Source organism: Bos javanicus, chromosome X, assembly GCF_032452875.1.
Source record: "Bos javanicus breed banteng chromosome X, ARS-OSU_banteng_1.0, whole genome shotgun sequence".
Classification (NCBI taxonomy): Eukaryota; Metazoa; Chordata; class Mammalia; order Artiodactyla; family Bovidae; genus Bos; species Bos javanicus.
In genome coordinates, this window is record NC_083897.1 from 115,016,817 (window position 1) to 115,044,140 (window position 27,324).

Sequence of the window (27,324 nt, forward strand, 5' to 3'; positions counted from 1 at the left end):
TCAAACCTGCTTAGATTACAAAAGGATGGTAACTGGCATAATGTTTTTAAAATGGATATGGATGTAAGAAATGCTGCTTTTTCTATTAAAATGATAGGCAGATGCTTTATAAAGACTCAAGGGCAGACACTACAAAAACATAGAGACTGTGAATTAGATATAGTGAAAACAACTGAAAAGGGCTATGAAGGAAAATCATAAACATCTAATAGGATTCTAGTCTCAAATTAACTGTTCTTAAAATATCTTTTTTTGCTGCATTCTAAAATGAAAACAGGAAATTATAGATCGCGTTACAGCAAACTAGCCTGCTGTCTTTGTAAATAGTTTCAGTGGAACATAGCCACACCCATTTCTCTACATATTGCCTGAGCCTGCTTTTGTGTTTGAACACCACAGTTGAGGGCTTACAACTGTATTTCAGGTCTACAAAACTTAAAATGTTTATTGTCTGGCCCTTTACGGTAAAAGTTTGCTCACCCCTACTTTAGGTCATCATTACAGGTAGAGTTTATTTCTGAAAGACAATATAGAAGTCTGGTCAACACACACAAAGAAAAGGTCTTGGTCTAACATTGAAATATTGCTTTGATCCTATTTTTCTATCCTTAAGGTTGCTGTGTAATTAATTGTTAACAATTCTGTGTGCGAGTCAGCCAACCCAACATTACTTACTGTTCTAAATTATGGCAGCTGAGAGAGCTTCTACTCTCTTTTCAAGTACCCCATTACCATTTTAAAGCTAGATTACACAGTAGAGGCAGGAGAATAAAAAGATATGGAACTTTGTGCAATAGACAGAAGCACATTTCCATGTGAAACTTAAGCACTCTGGTTGAGTACCCTTATTTTCAGAAGCCTAGGAACTCTACAGCCTAGTAGCTGTAAGCAGTGAAAGACACTGTATGGGAGATTATACAAACCACTGTTACTGTATTAGAAGGTTGCATCCATTATTTTGTTTCTGTGTTCTTTGAAGATAAACAAGAATCCCTGAAACATTGCATTAGGATATTTTTAGTAAAGGCCTTATAGGATCTAGAAATGAAAGCAGCAGTTGTAACTCAAGAAATTGAAGAAATAATATATACAGCATCTTAAACCATAAAAAGATCTAATAAATAAATTAAGTACCATTATGGCTTTCATGAGCCATCATGGGATTTGTTTTCAGAAAATTATTAAACGCAGCATAACTAAATGGAATAAAAGTACTTCTATAATAGGACCTGCAAGGAAAACTGTTCTTAAGGTTTTATAAACAAAGACCTACCTGTGTTTTTGGTCTCCAGTGGGCCACAAAGAGCTCTTTTTGGTACTGTGTTAGTCGCTCAGTGGTGTCCGACTGTGTGATCTCATGGACTGTAGCCTGCCAGGCTCCTCTGTCCATGGAACGCTCCAGGCAAGAATACTGGAGTGACTTGCCATTTCCTTCTCCAGGGTGTCTTCCCGACCCAAGGGTCGAATCTGGGTCTGTTACATTGTAGGCAGATTCTAATCTCCCTTCATAAGGGGTCCAAATATATCTACTTTATACTAAGTTCCATTCTTACATTCTCTGGAAAATTTTGTACTGAGTTTCCAACCTTAACTTTTCATCTAGAGATTCTAGACATTTTCTGACATGCAGCATTTGGATTTGATAGTTATCAGTACATGACTTGATAAAAGGCAGCTTTATTTTTACTTTTGGTGAGCAAAACTTTCTTGGGGAAAATAACTGGGTTTAAAATTCAGCAGATTCAATGTATTTAAGCTATCAGTACCACACAACATCCTCTGTGAATAAGCATGGATACAGTTTAAAAGTTTAACTGGAACTGTGCAGAACTACTGGCAGGTTGCAATGACACGTTCACAGATGTGAACCTAGGACCCAAAGCTGGCATTGGATCAAAACCGACCTTAGAGAAATCATGTCAGGAAAAGGAGCTAAAACAGAAACTGTATCAAGGAGTAAACAGTTTAAATGAGAGAGATGAGATTGTTCTATTATTCTGAAATTGACAGCATATCATTTTTTTTTTTTTTATTGATAAGTCTATGGGCAACGTTCGGAGAAGGAAATGGCAACCCACTCCAGTGTTCTTGCCTGGAGAATCCCAGGGACAGAGAAGCCTGGTGGGCAGCCATCTATGGGGTCGCGCAGAGTCAGACACGACTGAAGCGACTTAGAAGCAGCAGCATAGGCAACATTGAAGATTCTCCTTTTCTTAAAGATTGGAATACCTAAACTGCTAATATCATAACAACTTCAATAATCTTTGTCAATGTATATGTATAGATTATTCTTTACCTGAATTTATAATGAATAAAAATTTAAGGTAAATACAACAGACACAAACGTAAGCTGTGTCATGGTTTTGTTTATTAACATCAAAACAAACAGGGAAATCAGTTCAGTCATCCTTTCATTTCTCTTCTTCATTTACCTAGCTGTGCCACATATTTAATCCTGTGAAAAGAGATAAGCTTTATAGTTAAAAAATGTTCCTTTGCGTGATAGATTGTAGAAGGACACTTGGGTCCTTTCTCACAATGCTTAAATGCTTTCAGTGAGAGAACAGTAGGATAGTATAATGAATTATAAACTCCTGGAAAACCAGCTCCCCTTTTTACGTATTTTTTTTCCTCCTATATTTTCCCTAACAAAAAAATGCATATAACAGGAGAAAGACCCCTAAATGCCTGCTGATTTTATTTTCTTTATAGGAAACTTTGATCCAAAAGCTATGAATAACTTTTATGACAACATAGAACCTGGTCCAGTTGTACCACCCAAGCCACCTAAAAAAGGTGAGTAGCAAAATGTCACAGACGTCACAGAAATGTATTTGAAAACCATTTTGGAGTTCATCTAAAAAGCTAAAGAAATTTCATTAGAGATAGCATTTTAAATGTTATGCTATTGATAAACTTTACTTTCTAAAAAACTACAAAACTAACTCTGAGAGTTATTGTCAAGGGTAACTAAAATGGAATATATAATTTATTTTTTTTAAATAGCTTTCAGTTCAGTTCAGTCGCTCAGTCGTGTCCGACTTTTTGCAACCCCATGAACCACAGCACAACAGGCCTCCCTGTCCATCACCAACTCCTGGAATCCACCCAAACCCACGTCCATTGAGTTGGTGATGCTGTCCAACCGTCTCATCCTCTTTCGTCCCCTACTTCTCCTGCCCTCAGTCTTTCCCAGCATCAGGGTCTTTTCCAATGAGTCAGCTGTTCACATCAAGTGGCCAGAGTATTGGAGTTTCAGCTTCAGCATCAGTCCTTCCAATGAATATTCAGGACTGATTTCCTTTAGGATGGACTGATTGGATCTCCTTGCCATCCAAGGGACTCTCAAGAGTCTTCTCCAACACCAGAGTTCAAAAGCATCAATTCTTCAGTGCTCAGCTTTCTTTATGGTCCAACTCTCACATCCATACATGACCACTGGAAAAACCATAGCTTTGACTAGATGGACCTTTGTCGGCAAAGTAACATCTCTGCTTTTTAATATGCTGTATAGGTTGGTCACAGCTTTTCTTCCAAGGAGCAAATGTCTTTTAATTTCATGGCTGCAGTCACCATCTGCAGTGATTTTGGAGCCCAGAAAAATAAAGTCAGCCATTGTTTCCCCATCTGTTTGCCATGAAGTGATTGGACTGGATGCCATGATCTTAGTTTTCCGAATGTTGAGCTTTAAGCCAGCTTTTTCACTCTCCTCTTTCACTTTCATCACGAGGCTCTTTAGTTCTTCTTCACTTTCTGCCATAACGGTGGTGTCATCTGCATATCTCGGAGAAGGCAATGGCAACCCACTCTAGTACTCTTGCCTGGAAAATCCCATGGACGGAGGAGCCTGGTAGGCTGCAGTCCATGGGGTCACAAAGAGTTAGACACGACTGAGCGACTTCACTTTCACTTTTCACTTTCATGCATTGGAGAAGGAAATGGCAACCCACTCCAGTGTTCTTGCCTGGAGAGTCCCAGGGATGGCAGAACCTGGTGGGCTGATGTCTATGGGGTCACACAGATTCTGACACGACTGAAGCGACTTAGCAGCAGCACCATCTGCATATCTGAGGTTATTGATAATTTCTCCCCACAATCTTGGTTCCAGCTTGTGCTTCCTCCAGCCCAGCGTTTCTCATGATGTACTCTGCATATAAGTTAAATAAGCAAGGTGACAGTATACAGCCTTGATGTACTCCCTTTCCTATTTGGAACCCTTCTGTTGTTCCATGTCCATTTCTAACTGTTGCTTCCTGAAACCTGCATACAGGTTTCTCAAGAGGCAGGTCAGGTGGTCTGGTATGCCCATCTCTTTCAGAACTTTCCACAGTTTATTGTGATCCACACAGTCAAAGGCTTTGGCATAGTCAATAAAGCAGAAATAGATGTTTTTCTGAAACTCTCTTGCTTGTTCTATGATCCAGAGGATGTTGGCAATTTGATCTCTGGTTCCTCTGCCTTTTCTAAAACCAGCTTGAACATCAGGAAGTTCACAGTTCACGTATTGCTGAAGCCTGGCTTGGAGAATTTTAAGCATCACTTTACTAGCGTGTGAGATGAGTGCAACTGTGTGGTAGTTTGAGCATTCTTTGGCATTGCCTTTCTTTGGGATTGGAATGAAAACTGACCTTTTCCAGTCCTGTGGCCACTGCTGAGTTTTCCAAATTTGCTGGCATACTGAGTGCAGCACTTTCACAGCATCATCTTTCAGGATTTGAAATAGGTCATTTGAAATAGGAATTCCATCACCTCCACTAGCTTTGTTCATACTGATGTTTCCTAAGGCCCACTTGACTTCACATTCCAGGATGTCTGGCTCTAGGTGAGTGATCACACCATCGTGATTATCTGGGTCGTGAAGATCTTTTTGTACAGTTCTTCTGTGTATTCTTGCCACCTCTTCTTAACATCTTCTGTTTTTGTTAGGTCCCTACCATTTCTGTCCTTTATGGAGCCCATCTTTACATGAAATGTTCCCTTGGTCTCTCTAATTTTCTTGAAGAGATCTCTAGTCTTTCCCATTCTGTTGTTTTCCTCTATTTCTTTGCATTGATCGCTGAGAAAGGCTTTCTTATCTCTCCTTGCTATTCTTTGGAACTCTGCGTTCAGATGCTTATATCTTTCCTTTTCTCCTTTGCTTTTCGCTTCTCTTCTTTTCACAGCTATTTGTAAGGCCTCCTCAGACAGCCATTTTGCTTTTTTGCATTTCTTTTCCATGAGGATAGTCTTGATCCCTGTCTCCTGTACAATGTCATGAACCTCTGTCCATAGTTTATTAGGCACTCTATCAGAATTAGTCCCTTAAATCTGTTTCTCACTTTCACTGTAGTATAGTCATAAGTGATTTGATTTAGGTCATACCTGAATGGTCTAGTGGTTTTCTCTACTTTCTTCAATTTCTAGGATTGAGAGGCCACAAAAGAATCCTTGTGTATTTAACAGGTGGGCATAGCAATTAGATTGACACTAGGTGTCTCTTCATCAAGGGCAAAATAAATGCTACACAACCAAGATTTGGAGGAGTAACTTTTGCATACTCTTAAATCATTTCTGTGTGATATACTGAACTTCCAATTAATCATTTTCTTCTCCATTCTAGTAATTCTCAAGAATGTCGTGAACTGTGCATTTCATATCTTAATGTTTTTTTGCTTAATCTCTTTTTGCTTTAAGCAACTCAAGATAGACTGATCATGAAGACATAATATTGATACTGGAAAATGCATTACCTAAGGATGTAACATTTTATAATCTCAAAACTTAAAGCAGAATTGAAAATTCTACACAAATGATGTTACTTGCACTACAGTACTTAAATTTTGGTTGAACAGCTTTGTGTGCAACAAAGTGTTTTAAGTATTTCATTTATAGGTTGCAATGGAGTACATGTTATTTCCATTCTTTAATAGTACTATGGATATTTCAACTGACCTGAATTTAAAATAGCCTCCTGCTGTCTAAAAACAGTGTGAAAAGAATCTTAATGGATGACTACCACGTACCAGATTTGTGTCTATAGTGGTAATCCAATGAATTGATTCAAGGGCTGTCATGGAAGAATCACCCTATTTAAGGGATATATCCAGTGTGAACCACCTTATTAGCATAAATTCTATGGTTTGAAGGGCCCACCATATTTAATAAAAATACTTCTATCTCTTGGGAAATTTCAAGATTTTAGAGCTAATCTTCCAGGAGCTAGGGACAAAGCTAGACCTCTCTTTGAGCAAGGCCTGATTCTTTACAGTAGTACATAGAAGGAAATTTATAGCTTTAAATGCTCATGTAAGACAAGGAGATCTAATATCAGTGACATACAATTCTACCCAAGAATCAAGAAAAGAACCAAAGTAAGTGGAAGAAAGAAAATATAAGAACCATTGATGACATAAAAATAACAGAGAAAGTTATCAAAACCAAACATTTGATCTTTGAAGAATAAAAAAACAGGAAAAAACCAGATTACCAAAATCAGAAATGAAAAGATAGGATGAAATAACTGTTAATAGTTGTGTATGTAATTAAAGAAATTGAATCCATTATCAAAAGTTTCCCCACAATGAAAACTTCAGAACTGGATGGTTACACTAATGATCCCCATAGAAATCAAGTATTTAATGAAGACATAATACCAATCATACAAACTCTGAGGAAACAGAAGGAAGGAAAGCATCTAATTTTCTTATGAAACCAGTAGGACTCTGATTCCAAAACCTGATGCACATTACCTAACTCCCAAAAAGAAAACAAACTTACAGATCAAATCCTCATGAACATAAAAGCCAAAAAAATGAATAAAATATTAACAATATAAAAAAAGATAATACATCATGACCAACTTGGGTTTAAGCTCAAGAATGCAGTGTTCAGAAAATAAAGGGAAAAAGCATACAATCATTTCATTATACAGGAGAAAACATCTGATAGAATACAGTAGCCATTCCAGATGACATGATTATTTGTGAAGAAAATCTAGAGCTACCCAGAAATGACAATTAGAATTAATAAGTGACACTTATTAATAAATTAACCAGAGATATGTACATTGACTATGATAAAACACTACCAAAAGAAATCAAACAATACCTAAATAGTCATAAACCATGTCTTTTTTAAAAATCAATATTGTTCAGATACCTATTCTTTTCATACTGATGAAATACCAATTTTAACTGTAACTTTTCTTTTTTTGGTATGCATTAATCTGATTCTGAAATTCATATGGAAATACACAAGACTTAGAATATCCAAGTGGAATATAGATGTTTATCCGAATAAGTTTGATAATTTGAGAGAAAGAAGGAAAGACACAGAAACCTTTTTAGACTAGACTTTGCAGTTAAGCAACACATGTGTGTGTGTAAGCTCTTCAGCTGATTGAGAAAGTATCCCCCCCCACCTTGACTTAACAGTGGAGAGGGCACTGACCTTGCTGTCATACAACTTTAGCACTGGTTCTGATTGTCTTGGCCACCTGACCTTGTTTATATCCAGTTTGTACACCAATAGAGGTCATCAGTCCAAATATTTAGCTTCTTTACGGGGTTGTTGTAAGAGTCAGTGAGAAGGAGGTATGTGATGCTATAAAAGGGGTTACAAATCTAAGAAATAGAACTTATTCTTTAGCACCTAAAGGAGATGTTTACTCTGCTTCACAACACTTACATTGTGAAACACTGGTCTCCAAAGGTTGGTTGAACTAGAGGACTGCTTATAGGCTCAGAGCGGATTACAAAATTTTAAATGTTTGTTCTTAAGGTTAAATACTATGAAGTCTGCCTTTTTTGACTTTTGTGTATGTGTTAGTCACTCAGTCGTGTCCACCTGTTTGTGATCCCATGAACTGTAGCCCACCAGGCTCCTCTGACCACAGGATTTCCCAGGCAAGAATACTGGAGTGGGTTGCCATTTCCTTCTCCAGGACATCTTTCCAACCCAGGGATCAAATCCAGGTCTCCCACATTGCAGCCAGACTCTACTGTTTTCACTTAATACAAAACACTGCTTACTGATTACCTAAAAATTAATAGAAACAGTATTCTAGCCAGAAATGGATATGCCTGCAGTCCATGTTGTGAGGGCTGCTGGACTTCTGCACACATAGGTAACTGGAATTTATGAACAACTGGGGAGTATGTGTTACCAGTACATAATATTACTTTCACTTGGTTTTGATTTTTCAAGTACTATTTTGGTTCTTTATTTATGAAATGCTGTAGTCTACTGTTACCTTTAATGTGGATAGTGGACTTTAAACCCATAATTTTCTAGTAACTATTGGTTAATCAGGGAATTGGTAAAGTATAATGTCCCAAATTTTGTGTTCATACCGACATTTAATTATTAGCATTAAGTTTGCACCCTAACTCACTCGAACCTGGGAATTTGGTGAAATCAGGCATGCATTCCAAGTAATGAGAGAGGATGAAAAAACTTTTAAGAGCCATTCTGGATAGGTTGTAAAGGCAGTATTAAATACGGCCCTTGCCTTCCTGGGAGAACTAATGGTAACATCAAGTAACAAAGAATAAATACTGCATGTGTCCTGTGAAAGATTCTTGAGAGCCTGTCCACTCTCTTCTAATGAACGGCTTGATCCCTTCTTCCTGGCTTTGCTTCTTCTCATGCAGACTCATCAGACCCCTGCACAATTGAGAGGAAAGCCCGAAGAATTAGCGTGACCTCCAGAGTACAGGAGGACGTCCATGACACCCAGGCAGCAGCTGCAGATGGTTTGTACTTGTATGTCTAGACTTTGTGCAGTGTCCAAACACGTGTTAACCCATGTAGAGTTATCATAAGTAAAGGTCAACCTTTTTTTCCTTTAAGACATTACTCTTTACTGAGTTTCTAAAGCTGTGCAGTCCAATAGCAACAGAATTAGAGCCACATACATGATTTAAAATTTTCTCTTAGCCAAAGTTTTATAAGAGTGAACTGGGTTTTTTGTACCTTATTTCATACTTTTCAAAATTTGGTATATATTTTCTATTTACAGCACATCTCAATTCAGAGTGACTGCATATCAAGTGGCTAGTGGCCCACCATATTGGACAGATTCTTATAAAATAATAGTGTCTAGTCTTCCCAGGTGGCTCAGACAATAGAGTCTGCCTGCAATGCAGGAGACACAGGTTTGATCCCTGGGTCTGCAAGATCCCCTGGAGAAGGAAATGGCAATCCACTCCAGTATGCTGGCCTGGAGAACTCCATAGACGGAGAAGCCTGGCAGGTCCCAATCCATGGGGTTGCAAAGAGTTGGATATGACTGAGTGACTAACACACTCAACACAGAAAATAAGGCCACACTTGATACTTCTTAAATTCCCCTAAATGCAGAAATAGTATACAACTAGGTAAAAAGGTCTCCACCATAGGAACAAACCAAGCATGAAACTACATTGTACTTCATATAATTACAGAACAAATCCTTTCTTTGCCTACTTGGCATAGTTCTAGTTATTTGAAAAATAACTTTTCTATGAGGTTATCTGTAAAACTATAGAAAATGTTGAGAATTTTTTACAGTTTGAGTTGTATCCTTTTGATCAGTTTCTCCTATGTTCCCATTATTATATAAACAATATGGATTAACCTGTAAGTTGCTAACTTTTGACATTTGTAAGACAGTCATTTTTATGAAAAATTGGCCAATTAAGTTTAATCCATTTAAAAATCGTCTTGAAACGTTCAGTTCTTATTTGTATATAAATATGCATATTCTTTAGATGTTTTGTTTTCCATGAGGCATAAGACATCTTTGCTTTTTAATATTCCATAAAACATTTCACACCTTAAATCAAATGAAAGCAAACATCTTTGGGATTTTACATGCTTTTATTTAAGCAGTTTCCCGACAATGACTGTTAGTTGCTCATCAGTGTCCGACTCTTTGTGACCCCTTGGACTGACTGTAGCCCTCCAGGCAAGAGTACTGGAGCGGGAACCTATTCCCTTCCCCAGGGTGTCTTTCCGACCCAGGGATCAAACCTGGGTCTCCTGCATTGCAAATGGATTCTTTACCATCTGAGCCACCAGGGAATGTGGTGCTAGTGGTAAAGAACCCACCTGCAATGCAGGAGACCCAAGAGACACTGGTTTGATCCCTGGGTCAGGAAGATTGCTTGAAAGAGATTTAAGGCATGGCACTCCAGGAACCCACTCCAGGATTCTTGCCTGGAGAATTCCATGGACAGAGGAGCCTAGCGAGTTACAGTCCCTAGGGTCACAGAGAGTCGGACACAACTTAAGTGACTTAGCACACAAGCACGCACCCTATGATGAAATGAGCAGTGTCTTTTTTTTAGGACCAACAATAATTCTTAGATGCCTTTTACATATTTTTTGATTAGTTACTTCTGCATGACTTGCTGTTCCAAATTACATTGTTATAGTATTGAAGAGTAACAGAACATGCCATCCCAAAATATGCCTCTTTGGCATTAGGATTATTCTGAGCAACTGCAGATACTAGAAAGCTCAGAAAACAGAATATTAGTTATACCCTTTTGTAAGGGACATTTACATTTATAAAGGCAGTCTCCTTCTGTGTCTCTCTTGTGACTCTAAATGACAAGAGCATCAATGGAGAAGGCACTGACTTAAATCTGCATAACAAACCTTGTGCTTATTTACTCTGCTTTTCCTGGTAAACTCCATACACACTCCAATCTCTTCTGTCTTAGCTGAAGATGCTAAGATTTCAGCCATCTCAGCAAGTTACTCAGTTTTCCTGGGTATCACTCATGTATACAGGAGTATACATGTTAATAAACTTTAATCTTTTATTGCAGGGGTGTCTCAGCCAAGAACTGAGAAAGGTAGAGGAAAAAGAATTTTTCTCCCCTACAGTCAAAACAGTGAAGAGAGCCCCAGGTACCCTAGATTAGTTAGTTTAAAAGATTTTCCAGTTATTTCTGTAGGTTAGAAAAAAGGAGTTTGAAAAACCTTTATATATTAAACATTTGCATTGCCACAATCTAAAACTGAAAGCTGTGTTTGGAGTTAGCACAGAAAGATGGAATATAACAGTTTATGGGTTTAACATCTGAACTTTTCTGACTATGATAAATTCTTCACAAAATAACAAGTTGCCTGCCCTAGAAAAGCATAAAGACTACTATTCAAGAGAGGACCTTTAATGGAAATGGCATACAGCACATTTTTCCTCAAACAGAAGCTTCAACAGAAGTGTCTTTTATTCCTCCATATAAGACAACAGATACAACTATTATACTTACATCTTTAGGAGTCATGAGCCTGTCGATGCAAAAAAAAAAAAAAAATAGTTGATCTGCAGAACAAATGAAAAATTTTATTTGAGCTAACCTGAGAATTATAATCTGGGAGAGAGTCTTTGAGAAAGTACTGAGGACCGTTCCATCCATTGGAGGTCAAAGCACAGTTATTAAATTAATTGGCATACTGGCCTGGCCCAGCATCTTGGATCAACTGTCTACTTCCTGCGTGTCTTCTCCTCATCCTGGTGATCTGGTAGCACTGGTCTTCATCCATTTGGGGTGTCAGAAGTAGGAGTTGCAGAGCCTGATACAGCCCCTTCCAGTGTGGCTATAAAGAATCCTTTATCTAATGTATTTTCCAGTATGCATACTCTCCTTGTTGCAGGTCATGGGGCATTTGATCTTCATCCAAAGATAGATTACTGAAACAACCTTTACAGTAGTTAGTCTTGGGCAATAAATACAAAAACCTCAAAGACAACATGAGAACATAATGTCCTTAGTAGAATTTTTCCCTCTAAAATTACCCTCATTTGTATAGAATATCGCCAAATTAAGATTTGCAAAATAAGTCTGGCTTCAGTAAACTTGCTTGAAAGTCATAATTAGCTTGAAGGGAAGGGTTTCTTTATATATGGAAAATACAAGTTCAAACCCAAAATATTTCAGAGGGAAAAATATTATATTCATCAATTCACTGAGTCCTATGTGACTAATCTTTGATTTTGTTATTCTGTTAATCAGATTTAAGAAGCCATCAAGCTTGTCATTCTTCTAATTTCTTACCCAGTTCAGTGGTATGATCTGAAAGTTATTAGAAACCTATCTATACCAATCAGAAAGTCCTCTCTATATATCTTCTTGAAGATGAAGCTTTTTTTTGCAGAAATCATCAGAATAAAGCAGTAAAGGTCTCTACAGGACTTAAAAAGGCATCTTTAAAAGATCTGACTACAATGCAAATGAACAAAAATTTTCCTATTTCTGTGGCATTACCATGATTTATGATAATTATGACTGATAACATTCTGTTAGTGTGTACCATGTACCAGGTTTTTAGGAACTCAATATAATTTCTACATCTACCCATATAATATAACCTAAGAAGATTTGTCACCATTTGACCACGCTCCCCATGTAATTTAACATATCAGATAAGCCTAATTAATTTATTATCTCTTCTTTGATAAGTAGAGGAAACATTTCTCTTGAGGTGTTCCAGGAGCCCTTAGGAAAAACCTCAGAGTTATCTAAGAAGTCAAAAGAATTTCACTTAGAATGTGATCTTAAGGAATTTTGTCAAAAATATTAAGGTCTCAAAGCACTTAGTCACAAACAGGATCACGAGTAGTTCGTGATCATGCTTCACGATTATTGTGAAGCAATACTTATTTTCCCTTACTCAAAATGACAATAAAAGGTTTCAAAACCAAATACAGAAAGGTATAACAGATTGCTTAAAATGTAAAGGAACTTTACAATATGTTATCAGAAGCAGATTAATATTAGAAGAAAATTTTGAAAACCAAATTCAGGTTTTGTACCATTTTTCCCTTTAATATTAAAATTCATATACTCAAATTTACTTAGTCCTGACCACCCATAGAATTCCATTCTTAAGATTCTTTTCTCATAAACTTTCTTCAACTTTCTATATTCATATTAATTTGTTCCTTATTTTCTTTCCCATTTAGAAATAACCAGCTTTATGACAAAATTACTTCCCATTCCATTAACAAAACACATTTTCATTTCTTATACCTTTTTCTTCCTTGCATACAAAGATGTTTTCCTTATTAGAAACCTTCAGTTCAGTTCATTCGCTCAGTCGTGTCTGACTCTTTGCGACCCCATGAATCGCAGCACACCAGCCCTCCCTGTCCATCACCAACTCCCGGAGTTCACTCAGACTCACGTCCATCGAGTCAGTGATGCCATCCAGCCATCTCATCCTCTTCGTCCCCTTCTCCTCCTGCCCCCAATCCCTCCCAGCATCAGAGTCTTTTCCAATGAGTCAACTCTTTGCATGAGGTGGCCAAAGTACTGGAGTTTCAGCTTTAGCATCATTCCTTCCAAAGAAATCCCAGGGCTGATCTCCTTCAGAATGGACTGGTTGGATCTCCTTGCAGTTCAAGGGACTCTCAAGAGTCTTCTCTAACACCACAGTTCAAAAGCATCAATTCTTCGGCGCTCAGCTTTCTTCACAGTCCAACTCTCACATCCATACATGACCACTGGAAAAACCATAGCCTTGACTAGACGAACCTTTGTTGGCAAAGTAATGTCTCTGCTTTTGAATATGCTATCTAGGTTGGTCATAACTTTCCTTCCAAGCAGTAAGTGTCTTTTAATTTCATGGCTGCAGTCACCATCTGCAGTGATTTTGGAGCCCAAAAAAATAAAGTCTGACACTGTTTCCACTGTTTCTAGCAAAAACTTAAGAAACAAGTAATTATGAACTGGTTTGCCAATCAGGAAATGCTGGCATGACAAACTGGACATATACGATAACCCAGTTTCTTTTTGTTGTTGTTGTTTATTAACACAAGCCTCTTAAGATAAATAGAAGAGATTTGGGGCATGTTAAAGGATTGTGGGCTTTGGACTGTTTTGGAGCCACACCTCTGGTTCTGTAAAAACTTGTTTTGTAAAACAAGCACAGCTCTTTTTAATTTCTCAAAGGAGTGCATGGCCAGCTTAATGACATCAAAGGACTGATACGCCCATCCACCTTTGGTAGAATGTTTCTCATTTCCTCATTTAACTTAGTGTGTGCGTGCATGCCCATTCATTCAATCATGTCTGACTCTTCTGCAGCTCCATGGACTGTAGCCCACCCAGCTCTTCTGTCCATGGGATTTCTCAGACAAGAATACTGGAGCTGGTTGCCATTTGCTTCTCCAGGAGATCTTCCCGACCCAGGGATCAAACCCATATCTCTTGTGTCTCCTGCATTGGCAGACAGATTCTTTGCTACTCAGCCACCTGAGAAAGCCCCATTTAGTTTGGGGAGAAGTCAAAAAAAAAATCCAGTCAGGCTCTGAATATCAGATACATATCAGTTTAGTCAGAAGTGGCCTCCCATTTTGATTATCTGTTTACAAAAACTTTTGAGGGTCCACCCTGGGTTTAAGAAATTCTTTACCTAGAGCACTCAGTTCAGTCTTTGATATGAAGATGCTTACATACAGTCTTAGGTGGTCTCATTTCTAATAACCATTTAATACTCTCTTCAGAGTGGAAGGGTAACTCAGAGAATTACTAGAATACAAAGACTCAAAGGACAGAGGAGAGCATAATTATGTCAGCTTATAAAGTTTTTGTTTAGGTACCTTTCATTGAGGTTATTTTGGGAGTTTTGAAGCCTTTGGGGGCTTCTGCATACCAAATAAATACCTATTAATACAGTATTTCAGGATGAGAGCTCTCTAAAATGTTAACAATTTAGAAGACTTACCAACTTAAAGGATCCAAGGAGCTAGCCCTATATTTTCTCCTGCTAACCTCAGTTTGGAAAAGAGAACGACTCTCATCACTTTTATTTCCAGTAAAGGGATCCAGGAGAGAGTGACATGACAAGCCTATTCTGCTAGGCTTTCTTTCAGTGCAGTTTTGGAGTGCCCAAGAATCCCACCTTGGCCATTCCAGGGTGGGATTTCCTTTAATTCCTAATTATTTAAGTACTTGTAAGCATACAGAAATCCAGCTGGTATCCCAATAGGTTGCTGTCCACCTGGAAGCTGTTGGGCCTGAGGCACAGTTTCCCAGTATTGATTTAGTGGTCGAATTTCAATATGCATATAATCTGAACTTTCTGAGGACTCTGTGGTGGATCAGATAGATGCTGCTTCTCACTGTAGTTCCCCAAAGAGTTGCCCTTGGCTCAGTTTCTTCCTCTTGACAGTCTACTATGCCTGTGGGTCATCAGAGCACTGGGTGATTTATCCTTACTGTGTGCATCCTTAGAAGAGCAGTATTTAATTTACGGTTATAGTGGAGTTCTGCTGCTGCACCACCACTGCCAGTCACAAGGATTGATCTTCAGACACTAACGCTAGGTTGTCAGTCACCCGAGAACACCACGTGGCTGAAAGGAGCAAGTGTCCTGTGTTCTTAGGAGCTAAATAATGCAGTCTCGGTTTTACTCCCAGAAGTTTTTTTCCAGCCATATAGCAACTTTTTTCTTTTTAATTTAGGCCAGTTTACCAAAAACACAACCACCTGTGTTTCCCTGTGTCTCCTGCCCAAGATCCCCTCCATCCTTGTGTAGGAAATGCATGTGGGACTCTTAAAAGAGTCCAGGTCTTAAAAACAGCTCAAATAAAATTTTTAGGATTATCAAGGCAATAAGATCCAGATATCAGAAGAACTCACTGAAACACCTAAGAAGTACCAAGAAGCTGGTGGGGCTTAATGGGTCCATGCTGGTATCGAGTGCTGATTTGGGGTAGACTCCAGCTGTCCTCATGGGTGTATCTGATATCCTGCCAGCTTCACTATGCATATATCAATGAAAAAATCAGTAGTTGATCTCAGAAAGAAATGGAAAATTTTATTTGAACCCACCTGAGGATTATAACCTGGAAGACAGAAAGCTGTGAGGACTTAGAAGTCCAAGTACAGTTCTGCAAGTTTTAGACAAAGGATTATAATGTGTCAGATAATGTGTCAACAGTTTATACAATCCAGAACTGCATGTACAAAGTGAGGAGTGGGTCATCCTGACCCTTTACAAGATTAAGAAGGAATGGTATCTCCTAAGGAGATTGGGTTGATACAAATGGACAGTACATGCTAAAGGGGAAGGAGGAAGCCCAAACAGGCAGAAAATAATTTTCTATTTAGGGGGCATGCCATAAAATACAACTATTACTTCATCAAGCTATAAGATACAAGGTGGATGCTAATGGACAGTTAAAAGCAACAGTTGAAGCCAGAGTCAACAAACCCATCTCCTTTTTATAGTCACGAATAGGCTGGAAAAGCCAGTGTTTTTCTGTTCTACTGGAAGGTTGAGAACACCTTCCTGATTGAGCCTCAGCCTTACTATACCTGCAAAAAGGTTCAGGGTCTAAAACTCAGTTCTTGTTACCTCTTGGGGAATAGTCACACAGCGATTTGTCATTAAAGACCAACTGATAAAGCACATTTCCAATGGACAGTGTGCTTAACCCCAGATGGTAACTGATTAAAGCTTCCCCAGATCTCAGTTTCTTTTGTCACCTGCTTAGGAAGGCTGCTTACCTTAGATCTTAATTCCATTTGCAGTTTTTAGTGAGGATTTCTAGGTGTATGGGTAGATTTCCCCAGCCTGCTGACCTTGTTCAGATTCCAGGGTGGTTTTCCAGCTGGAACTTGGGAGCCTGCCAGTCCCTAAACCCACTTTCAGTAGGTACTGTTCATGGAAGGCAACTCTAAAAGCAAAGAACCTTTTTGAGTACAAGGCCAGAGAGAATGAGGACCTAGGAGGAATATAAATTTTAAGTTTTTTGTAAATCCTGAGGACCACCATAAGGCTGCCAGCATTTTATATTGCCAAGTATAGACATGTTTAATAACTCACATCTGAAAGATCTTTCAGTTTATTGACAAAAGGCAGGGAAGAACTGAGGATAAAAGTCATATTGAATGAATTTAGCTTCATGAAAAACGACAGTCTTTTATATTTCTGTTTTAATCTTTCTGGGAGAAACTTTTATGAACTGTCACACCATTGACAAACCATTATTAAAAACATGAATATTTTGGAGCTGAAAGTCTCAAGGAAGAAGGCACAGATTTTATGAGATGTTTGATATAGTATGGCTAGTACTGTGGGTGGTGGGAGTCACTGGCAGGCTGAGGTGGTGAGGGAGAACTTAGAAGGTAGAATTTAACATGCTGTATAACATTTTTCCATTTGACTGGAATAGAGCGTAACTGTCCACTAGAGACAATAAACTTGGAAGGTAGTCTGTGCTGGACTTCTAGCTACTTAGAGGAATAAAATAAATTGTTGAGAACAAATTAGATTGTGTATCCTAAACTTACTGTTTGGTTCTGCATTTCTAGCAGCTGTGCCAACAACTTGGCTTTCTCGTTTCACAAAACCTTTTCCCTTGCTTTTGGTGGGGGGTAATTTTCAATTTCCATTTGGATTATACTTCGAAAAAAAATTCAGTCTATTTTCTGTTTTCTCTCTCTCATCCCTGACTTCTCTTAGAGCACCCAGGTAGCTCCAAACAGAGTCCTCGGACACAACCGCGAGATGAAGACTATGAAGGGGCTCCGTGGAATTGTGATAGCTGCACCTTTCTGAACCACCCCGCACTAAATCGCTGTGAGCAGTGTGAGATGCCACGGTACACTTGAATTCCCAAGAGTCTGCACTAGGTTGAGAGTGTAACTTTGAGCACCCGTTAGAAGAAAAGGAAACCTGGGGAATCTGTTCGTCTACCCGGCCTTTTCATTTCAGACGACATGGGGTGGGGGGTGGGGAGAAGGACACTGTAGCCACTTGTGCTCAATAAAGGAAAAATGGGGAAGGTTTATCCCCCCAAGTCTTAACTCAGTGCAGTTAGAGATAGAAAGGGATACTTGAAATGGGGAAAGGATTCACTCCTGAAAGAATGTACACAGAGAAGTCAAGAGCTCTTCTGTGAAACCCCAATCATTCAAGTTACTGCTGAGTGACCCTTATTTTATAAACTAGAACTTTGAATCTTGGTGTAACATGTTACAGTTTATGCAGCCAAACTGTGAATTGCCAGAGCAGACTTACCTGGTCACAGATCTCTGGAAAACCCAGGCTCCCCAGGCTTCTTCCTGTTGCTTCCTACTGAGGAAAAGGACGGGAAAAGCACTCAGAGGATGTTTTTGGTGGGGGGCAAAACAATAAGGGTATTTGTAATTGCTGCTTTTTTCAGGGGTAATTTCAAACACAGAAACAAGATGTTTTAAAATGTGACTTGTAGCAGTCAGGAATTCGGCATATCGTGCCCTTTGTTTGAAAGTACAATCAGAGGTGATAATATTCCTTTTGCTTGTACAATGATTCATCAAGCTATATCAACACTGGTAACTAAGACCTAATTATGCCGCAGAATAGATAGATTTTTTAAGTTACTGCATGCTTTTATTAGGCCACTGGTTTTTAAAATAACCAACAAGTCCTTATAAATTCTGATTTTATGAATGACCTTCTCGTAAAACTGCGCTTTGCCAATAGCATAGTGAATGTATGCCGAATGTAAATCCATTCCAAAATCCACTTGGAATCTTGAGCTCAGCTGTGGTTCTATAAGAAACGTTTGCAGTTCATAGAGCCGTCCCGCCTTCCAATTTTGTGATGAGTTCATGATGTTTACAGCACAGAGAATACTTGTGCCATAATCCTAATCTAGCTGAAAAAAATTACTATTACTTGTTCAATAAAGATGTATTTGCACATATGTTAACAAATCAGTGTGAGGAAAATTATAGCTAGCCAATATCATAAAGTTGCACACTGCGCTATTTGGGGAGGAAGAAAAGGCTAGTCAAGAAATAAGATTAGGAGAAAGGTGAATACAAAGGACTTTGAAATTTAGAACTTAATTTTTACCATACTGTATTCAGAGATGATACTAAGTTTGTTCAGATAGTTCAGATGATACTAAAGCACTCTTTATTTATGAAATTAGAAACTTAGGGTATAAATAACTGAAGAGATACAAAATCATTTGATTCACTAAAGTGCACCACCAGAAAATTATTAATAGGACACTGAATTAGGGCGGTTGACGTTTCTTCCAAGCTCAGAATTGGATTTTGGAATCTCCCCTTATTTGGGTACATGTAAACAGCAATAAAATTGGTAAGTTTCCTAATCCTAAAGGATTTTACCTCAGGTTATCACCTGAGGAGTATCTGCTCTCCCATACCAGCTGTCCCCCTTCTCTTTCACTCACACACAGGCTCGCACGCTCGCTTCAAGCTGTCATTATATGCTAATTTAGCAGTAATCTCTGGCAGATCTGGAAAAACAAGCTGCACTTAATAGCATAATGAAACCAAAGGCATAACAACTTATCATAGCTTTCCATCAAAATCACAATTTCACACTGTACCTGCAGCTCTGAAAACATTTTTTTCATACGTGGAAAATGTCCTGAAAGTATCTACTTGTCTCACAGAGTCAGCGTGGCTATGTAATTACACTGATAAAACATCTCTCATATAACAACTGTGGCAAAACTGTGAAAATAAAGGTGAGAAAGCAGACGGGCTTAAAAGCGTTGACCTGCAAATAGCACTCATTCTCTAAAAGCTTTTGTAGCACTGGTGTCTGTCAGTCTCCAGTAAGTCTGTCAGTCCTACTGTTCTGTAATAATGCCAATGCCTTTGCCTTTGTATGGTTTCATCTCTCTGTAGAGATGGTAAACCCCACTTGGTATTAAGTAACAATATAGGGTAAAAATACATATATTGCTTGATGTTCTAGCTAAAGGTTTACCCAGTATTCTTAGTGATATGCTGAAGTGGCAGCAGTTAACTTGGCAGTTGTCAGTTGAGGGTGAAGGTAGCATGTATGAAAACAGTTTGATGCTTTATTAAAACCATGTAGATGACTTTAAAACTATTGCATGAACATACATCCAGGTTATTGAACTGTTATCACACAGTAGATGCATGGTTCCAGTCCCTTGGTGATCTATCTAGTAAATTATTGTTTTCACCTGCCAGGAAAAATGAGATACCAGTCTTATTTGATAGGTGTAGAGGGTGGGGTTTGAGACATCAGAGATTGATGTTTAAGGGAGTTTTGTATACGTTCATTTCTGGTTCTGCACATGTTTCATACACCAACATAGGCTGTAGTCAGTTTTTAAAATCAGCAAAATTACTTGACACCGATACATTTGATATATTTAACTATGTCCCATGTATAGACTACTTCTGGCTTGTGACCAGTTTGAACAAGAATTCTGTCACCTTTAAAGATGCCTTTTAGGAAGGATCTGGCTGCTAAGGTGCCTATGCTTTTTGGATCAGTTGGTGCACTTCTTGTTCCTAGTAAAAAGGTGTTTTCTTAAATTACAACCAGTTTGATGTATCTGGTAACATAGACCTGACTATACATTTTATATTATTTCACTGTTCTGTAAACTGAGTTTTTTGAAAGCACATTTGTCATTTTGTCCAAGTACATTGCCCCTTACATTTTGAGGTAGGTCTTAAAAGTTTAAAGTGGCAAAAGAGGAGCCAGAAACTTTCTAAGACTTGTAAAATGTTTCAAATAATGACCTTGTTTGAGAGAGTTAGAGGCGTGGTGTTTTAAACAAAAGAAATTCATTGTAATAAAGGTAGTTTTAGAGCAGATTAATGATGGTGGGGAAAGTGTTGCTAATTTGTTTATTTCCCTGAAAAAATGGGAGTGTGATGAGCAGTTTAATAATTTTTAAGGAGCTGGTCTCAACTTTAGTACTTATAATTATTATAAGAAATCAATGTTTCCTTAAATTTTGACATTGCTTTGTCCCGGTTATCTAAGGTTCATATTCCAACTTTCTGTGGCAACTGAACTTTATATAGTATTTTAAAAGGTAACTAATGCTTTTGACAGTATAAACAAAAAGCAAGAATATAAGGCCTAGAAAAATTGTCCTTCGAAAATATCAATGATGTACCCTGGAATGTGAAGATGTCCCCTTATAGTTTAAATTGATTTATTTGAATATTGTAATCACTCTTCAGACTTTGAATGAGTCGTTACAGTGTGTATCTGTATATCTGTAGAGAAAAATGACAACCGAAATGTAACTTTAAAATCAATAAATTTGGCACTGTCTGTTGCACCACTACTGTATCTTTTTGAAAGAATTAACAGTATTTTCTTATTGTAAAAGGTAATTCTGATGATTCCACATTCACCAGACATGTATTTTTTTTTTCCTGTACTATTTGCATCCCCAAATATTTAATACAAGTAGGTTTTGCACGGCTTGAGCATTCAGAGATTAACAGAATGACGACTCAATTTTAATTTCTAAAGCCATGAAATGTTGCTTTGAGACTGAACAATTCTGAATTCTTATTTATAATGACACCCAATATCCATGTTTCCCTACTGTAAAAGAACTGATCAGTTTCTTGCCTACAACAGCAAGAACTTATTAAATCTTGTAAATACCGTGTCTCTTTTAGATTTCTGTGTATGCTGTGAATCAGATTATTTTGAGGTGAAATTGTATTAAGACAAAGGCATTTGAAAAGGCTATGCATGCATCAAACCTCCAAACAGTACATATTCGGAAAGTCAACGATTCCTGCGAAATAAATTAATAAAGTAAAAGCAAACACTACATTCTGTATCCTTTCTGTGTAGCTAGAAATGATTTATAATATCAAACCAGTCTAGTTCCTACATTCATATTTCTGGACTGAAATATGCTGTCTCAGAAACCTCATCTTTCATCACATCTCTGTTCTTCTGTTAGAAAATGTACTCATGTTATTTTTGGGGTATTAAGTATTTGTACATTACTGTAACTTAGAAATTAGTTAAAAGTATAAATAAGCAAATTTTATATAAAAGGTGGCATATGTTAAGAATTTACATTTTTCATGCACTCCACATTAATACATGTTACTTACAAAAGAATGACTGGTTCTTTTTCTTTATATCATTTGTAGTTAGTTTTTCAAAGGGAAATAATCACCCTCCTAATCTCTATAGTCACCCTTCCCAACTTGTGCACAGAGAATATTGCAGATGAATTTTTGAAGATAGCTTTTTCAATGATTAGGCTTATTTTAAAGTTGGAATCACTTCCACTACATTTTTTACATATATGAAATTGGCAGACATACATACACAAGTTCAGTTCAGTCGCTCAGTCGTGTCTGACTCTGCAACCCCATGGACTGCAGCACGCCACACCTCCCTGTCCATCACCAACTCCTGTTGTTTAACTCATGTCCATCCCACCATCTCATCCTCTGTTGTTCCCTTCTCCCGCCTTCAATCTTTCCCAGCATAAGGGTCATTTCCAGTGAGTCAGTTCTTCACATCAGATGGCCAAAGTATAGGAGTTTCAGCTTCAGCATCAGTCCTTCCAATGAATATTCAGAACTGATTTCCTTTAGGATGGACTGGTTGGATCTCTTTGCAGTCCAAGGGACTCTCAAGAGTCTTTTCCAACACCACAGTTCAAAAGCATCAGTTCTTCGGCACTCAGCTTTCTTTATAGTCCAACTCTCACATCCATACATGACTACTGGAAGAACTATAGCCTTGACTAGATGGACCTTTGTTGGCGAAGTAATGTCTCTGCTTTTTAATATGCTATCTAGGCTGGTCATAGCTTTTCTTCCAAGGAGCAAGCCTCTTTTAATTTTATGGCTGCAGTCACCATCTGCAGTGATTTGGGAGTCCAAAAAAACAGTCTGTCACTGTTTACATTGTTTCCCCATCTATTTGCCATGAAGTGATGGGACTGGATGCCATTATCTTCATTTTCTGAATGTTGAGTTTTGAGCCAACTTTTTCACTCTTCTCTTTCACTTTCATGAAGAGGCTCTTTAGTTCTTCACTTTCTGCCATAAGGGTGGTGTCATCTGTCATCTGCATCTGATATTTCTCCCAGCAATCTTGATTCCAGCTTCTGCTTCCTCCAGCCCAGCGTTTCTCATGATGTACTCTGCATGTAGGGTAAATAAGCCAGGTGACAATATACAGCCTTGATGTACTCCTTTTCCTATTTGGAACCAGTCTGTTGTTCCATGTCCAGTTCTAACTTGCTTCCTGACCTGCATACAGATTTCTCAGGAGACAGATCATGTGGTCTGGTATTCCCATCTCTTGAAGATGGGAATACAGTTTCTTGTGATCCACACAAAGGCTTTGGCATAGTCAATAAAGCAGAAGTAGAAACCACAGTCACAAAACTAACCAATCTGATGACATGGACCACAGCCTTGTCTAACTCAATGAAACTATGAGCCGTGCAGTGTAGGGCCACCCCAGACAGATGGGTCATGGTGGAGCATGCTGACAAAACATGGTCCACTGGAGAAGGCAATGGCAAATCACTTCAGTATTCTTGCCTTGAGAACCCCATTAACAGTATGAAAAGGCAAAAAGAAAACACAAGTACAGAAGGATCCTATAATCCCCATTTACTCATTTCCCCACTTCCAAAATTATCCATATATAGGCAATCTTATTTCATCTACTTTCTCATCCACCACCATCCACCATTATTTTAAAATAAACCCTAGACATTGTAGCAACTTCTCTGTAAATAAACTTGAACATAAGCATGTTATCAGATCTTACAAGATAATATCCAGTGTGAAATTTCCCTAATGGTTTCACCGTTTTTTATAAGCATGTCTAAACTGGGGTCTCAATATTGAGAATACTTGAAATTGATTCTTCTGTATCATACATCTTTAACCTGCATGTATACCTTTGCTCCCTCTCAGAAGTTATAAGAAACTACCTCATCAAGTATTTGGTTACCCTCCACCACATCTTAGTGTAAAGTAACATAGAACATCAAAGATAACTTTAAACAGAGTATGTGAGGTTTTTTTTTTTTTTTTTTTTCCCCTCTTCTCATCATTTCCCACATCCTGTGTTGTCCCTTTTAAACAATCTGTTTTGAAATAGAAATTTACTTCAAATCTCAATACCCTAATAGTGATTTCCTTATGTTGCTCACTCTGCTACTTAGGCATCTGTGAGACCTCCACCATCTATCTGTAATCCCACTACCCATACAGTGATTTCCCTTCAGGTACTCACCAGTTCTGTTTCCCACACAGAAATGTGGGGAGACTGCTGAGTGTGGGATGTGCCTCCCACTCCGATTCTTCCAAAGACTTCCTGACTTCACTTGGACCAAGAGGCCTTTTCCTAAGACATTGTCCAGGTGGTATGTAAAGGTGGAGCTTTCAAAGGTTTTAATATGATATATAATGTTTGGGTGGGATTTGGGTTCGCCAGTTTCAGACTCAGAGTGTTCAAACCATCTCACTTGTCCTGCCTTCAGAAAAGCAATGGGTATACTTTAAGCCAGCCTCTCCTGACATTCTAGTGGTAAGAAAGAGAATGTGGGAACATCAAGTGATGCAGCCTAGCTTACTTGGTTTCATATGGTGATTTGGGAACAATATAATACTAACTTTTCACTTGGAGACTGAACCTGATTTGAGGGAACCTCCTGTTCCCTTGACCAAGAACCACTAACAGCCATTTCTAAATCCCATCCCCCAGTTATGATTTCTTTTAAGTCACTAAAAATAGCCTGCTCTGGGTGTACATGACAAAAAAAGGTCTTTATTTGAAAGGCACTTGAGGTTTGGGGAGGAGAAGATTGGATTAGCATAATGAAATACCTTACATTCTCTGTACACTTTCACAATGAATCAAATGGTCACAGCTGGCAGGGGTACTCCTATTTTGAGAGTATCATTTGAGTTTCTCTTCCCAAATTCTACTGAAATAACTAATGATAACATTTTTAAGGGTTGGAGAACAGGGCAGGCTGCACTCAGGGTAGGAAATGACAAGATACAGATGTTGTTCAGTTGTTGAGTCATGTCCAACTCTTTGCGACCCGATGACCTGCAGCACGCTAGGCCTCCCTGTCCTTCACCATCTCCTGGAGTTTGCGCAAACTCATGTCCATTGAGTCAATGATGTCATCCAACCATCGCATCCTCTGTCGCTCCCTTCCTCCTGCCCTCAATCTTTCCCAGCATCAGGGTCTTTTCCAATGAGTTGGCTCTTTGCATCAGATGGCCAAAGGATGCAGATGGGGGGTGTACTGAGGGTGCTAGCAACCAGTGTCAAGCAGTGCACAGTGCCAGCTGCCACTGAAGGTTAACCTATAAATCAAGTCTTTGGGGCTCCCAAATGGAGGCTATAAAGAGCCCTAGATTCTGAGTAGCACATGGATATGTGCTGAGCAGAAAGTGGGGAGATTGTGGCAACTGCCTTCTGTCTCACTTGCACCACAGCTGTCTAAGAAAGGTTTACTTAGTGCAACTTGTTTGGTCATGTTCTTAAGGAGCCTGAGGCACTCAGTCACTTCAAGCTGCCATATGAATATGGAGGAAAATCTTAGCCTAGCTCAACATTGCAAGGAGCAAGCTTCAACCCTACAGTAAACACCTAAAAGTAGCACCCACTGGCATTTGCTTATTGACTAGCTAGAAGCAAATGCTTAGCAAAACATTGTACGTCAGGTGGTCCTAGTGGTAAAGAACCCCCCCTGACAATGCAGAAGACATTAGAGACTCAAGTTCAATTCCTGGGTCGGCCAGATCCCTGGAGGAGGAGTGGCAACCCACTCCTGTATTCTTGCCTGGGAAATTCCATGGACAGAGGAGCTTGGTGGGCTACAGTCAATGGGGTTACCAAGAGTAGGACACGAGTGAGGTGACTTAGCATGTACACGTCTTTCCTATACTCTGTAACCAAGTAATTTCTGAGAAGAAGCTACAGAAAAAAGTAGAAAACTTAATGTTTTCTTTGTCATTTAGGATTACAAGATTTAAGCAGTATGACCACATTATCTTTTTAAACATTCCTTAAAAATCAGTCAACAGATGAAAACATTTAGTCTCCTGGAAAAGGGACTTCATTCTAACCAGAATCAGAGCAGAAGAGCAAACTTTGATTTCTGATTTCAATTCAAAACAAAATGTACTGCTATGTCAGATAATCACGATGGTATGATCACTCATCTAGAGCCAGACATCCTGGAATGTGAAGTCAAGTGGGCCTTAGGAAGCATCACTACAAACAAAGCTAGTGGAGGTGATAGAATTCCAGTTGAGCTATTTCAAATCCTGAAAGATGATGCTGTGAAAGTGCTGCACTCAATATGCCAGCAAATTTGGAAAACTCAGCAGTGGCCACAGGACTGGAAAAGGTCAGTTTCCATTCTAATCCCAAAGAAAGGCAATGCCAAAGAATGCTCAAACTACTGCACAATTGTACTCATCTCACACGCTAGTAAAGTAATGCTCAAAATTCTCCAAGCCAGGCTTCAGCAATATGTGAACCGTGAACTTCCAGATGTTCAAGCTGGTTTTAGAAAAGGCAGAAGAACCAGAGATCAAATTGCCAACATCTGCTGGATCATGGAAAAAGCAAGAGAGTTCCAGAAAAACATCTATTTCTGCTTTATTGACTATGTCAAAGCCTTTGACTGTGTGGATCACAATAAACTGGAAAATCCTGAAAGAGATGGGAATACCAGGCCACGTGCCCTGCCTCTTGAGAAACCTGTATGCAGGTCAGGAAGCAACAGTTAGAAATGGACATGGAACAACAGACTGGTTCCAAATAAGAAAAGGAATACGTCAAGGCTGTATATTGTCACCGTGCTTATTTAACTTATATGCAGAGTACATCATGCGAAACGCTGGGCTGGAAGAAGCACAAGCTGGAATCGAGATTGCTGGGAGAAATATCAATAACCTCAGATATGCAGATGATACCACCCTTATGGCAGAAAGTGAAGAAGAACTAAAGAGCCTCTTGATGAAAGTGAAAGAGGAGAGTGAAAAAGTTGGCTTAAAGCTCAACATTCAGAAAACGAAGATCATGGCATCTGGTCCCATCACTTCATGGGAAATAGATGGATAAACAGTGGAAACAGCATCAGACATTATTTTGGTGGGCTCCAAAATCACTGCAGATGGTGACTGCAGCCATGAAAGTAAAAGACGCTTACTCCATGGAAGAAAAGTTATGACCAACCTAGATAGCATATTGAAAAGCAGAGACATTACTTTGCCAATGAAGGTCCATCTAGTCAAGGCTATGGTTTTTCCAGTGGTCATGTATGGATGTGAGAGTTGGACTGTGAAGAAGGTTGAGTGCCAAAGAATTCATGCTTTTGAACTGTGGTGTTGGAGAAGACTCTTGAGAGTCCCTTGAACTGCAAGGAGATCCAACCAGTCCATTCTAAAGGAGATCAGCCCTTGGTGTTCTTTGGAAGGAATGATGCTAAAGCTGAAATTCCAGTACTTTGGCCACCTCATGCAAAGAGTTGACTCATTGGAAAAGACTCTGATGCTGGGAAGGATTGGGGGCAGGAGGAGAAGG

At 38.8% G+C, this 27,324-nt stretch overlaps 1 protein-coding gene across 8 annotated transcripts in view; it reads left to right on the forward strand.

Annotated features, from left to right (window-relative positions):
- Nucleotides 1-21,562, forward strand: part of TAB3 (TGF-beta activated kinase 1 (MAP3K7) binding protein 3) — a 93,263-nt gene extending 71,701 nt beyond the window's left edge. For 3 of the 8 annotated variants that reach the window (XM_061410483.1, XM_061410485.1, XM_061410484.1), the window contains 3 exons: nucleotides 2,713-2,796; nucleotides 8,631-8,732; nucleotides 17,443-21,562. In XM_061410483.1, the coding sequence (XP_061266467.1) occupies nucleotides 2,713-2,796; nucleotides 8,631-8,732; nucleotides 17,443-17,591 (335 nt within the window). In that variant the 3' untranslated portion in view covers nucleotides 17,592-21,562. Of the gene's footprint in view, nucleotides 1-2,712; nucleotides 2,797-8,630; nucleotides 8,743-17,442 lie in introns of those variants that run through there. The other 5 variants (XM_061410487.1, XR_009735103.1, XR_009735102.1 and 2 more) reach the window with 5 other exon arrangements.
- Nucleotides 21,563-27,324: the final 5,762 nt, after the last annotated feature.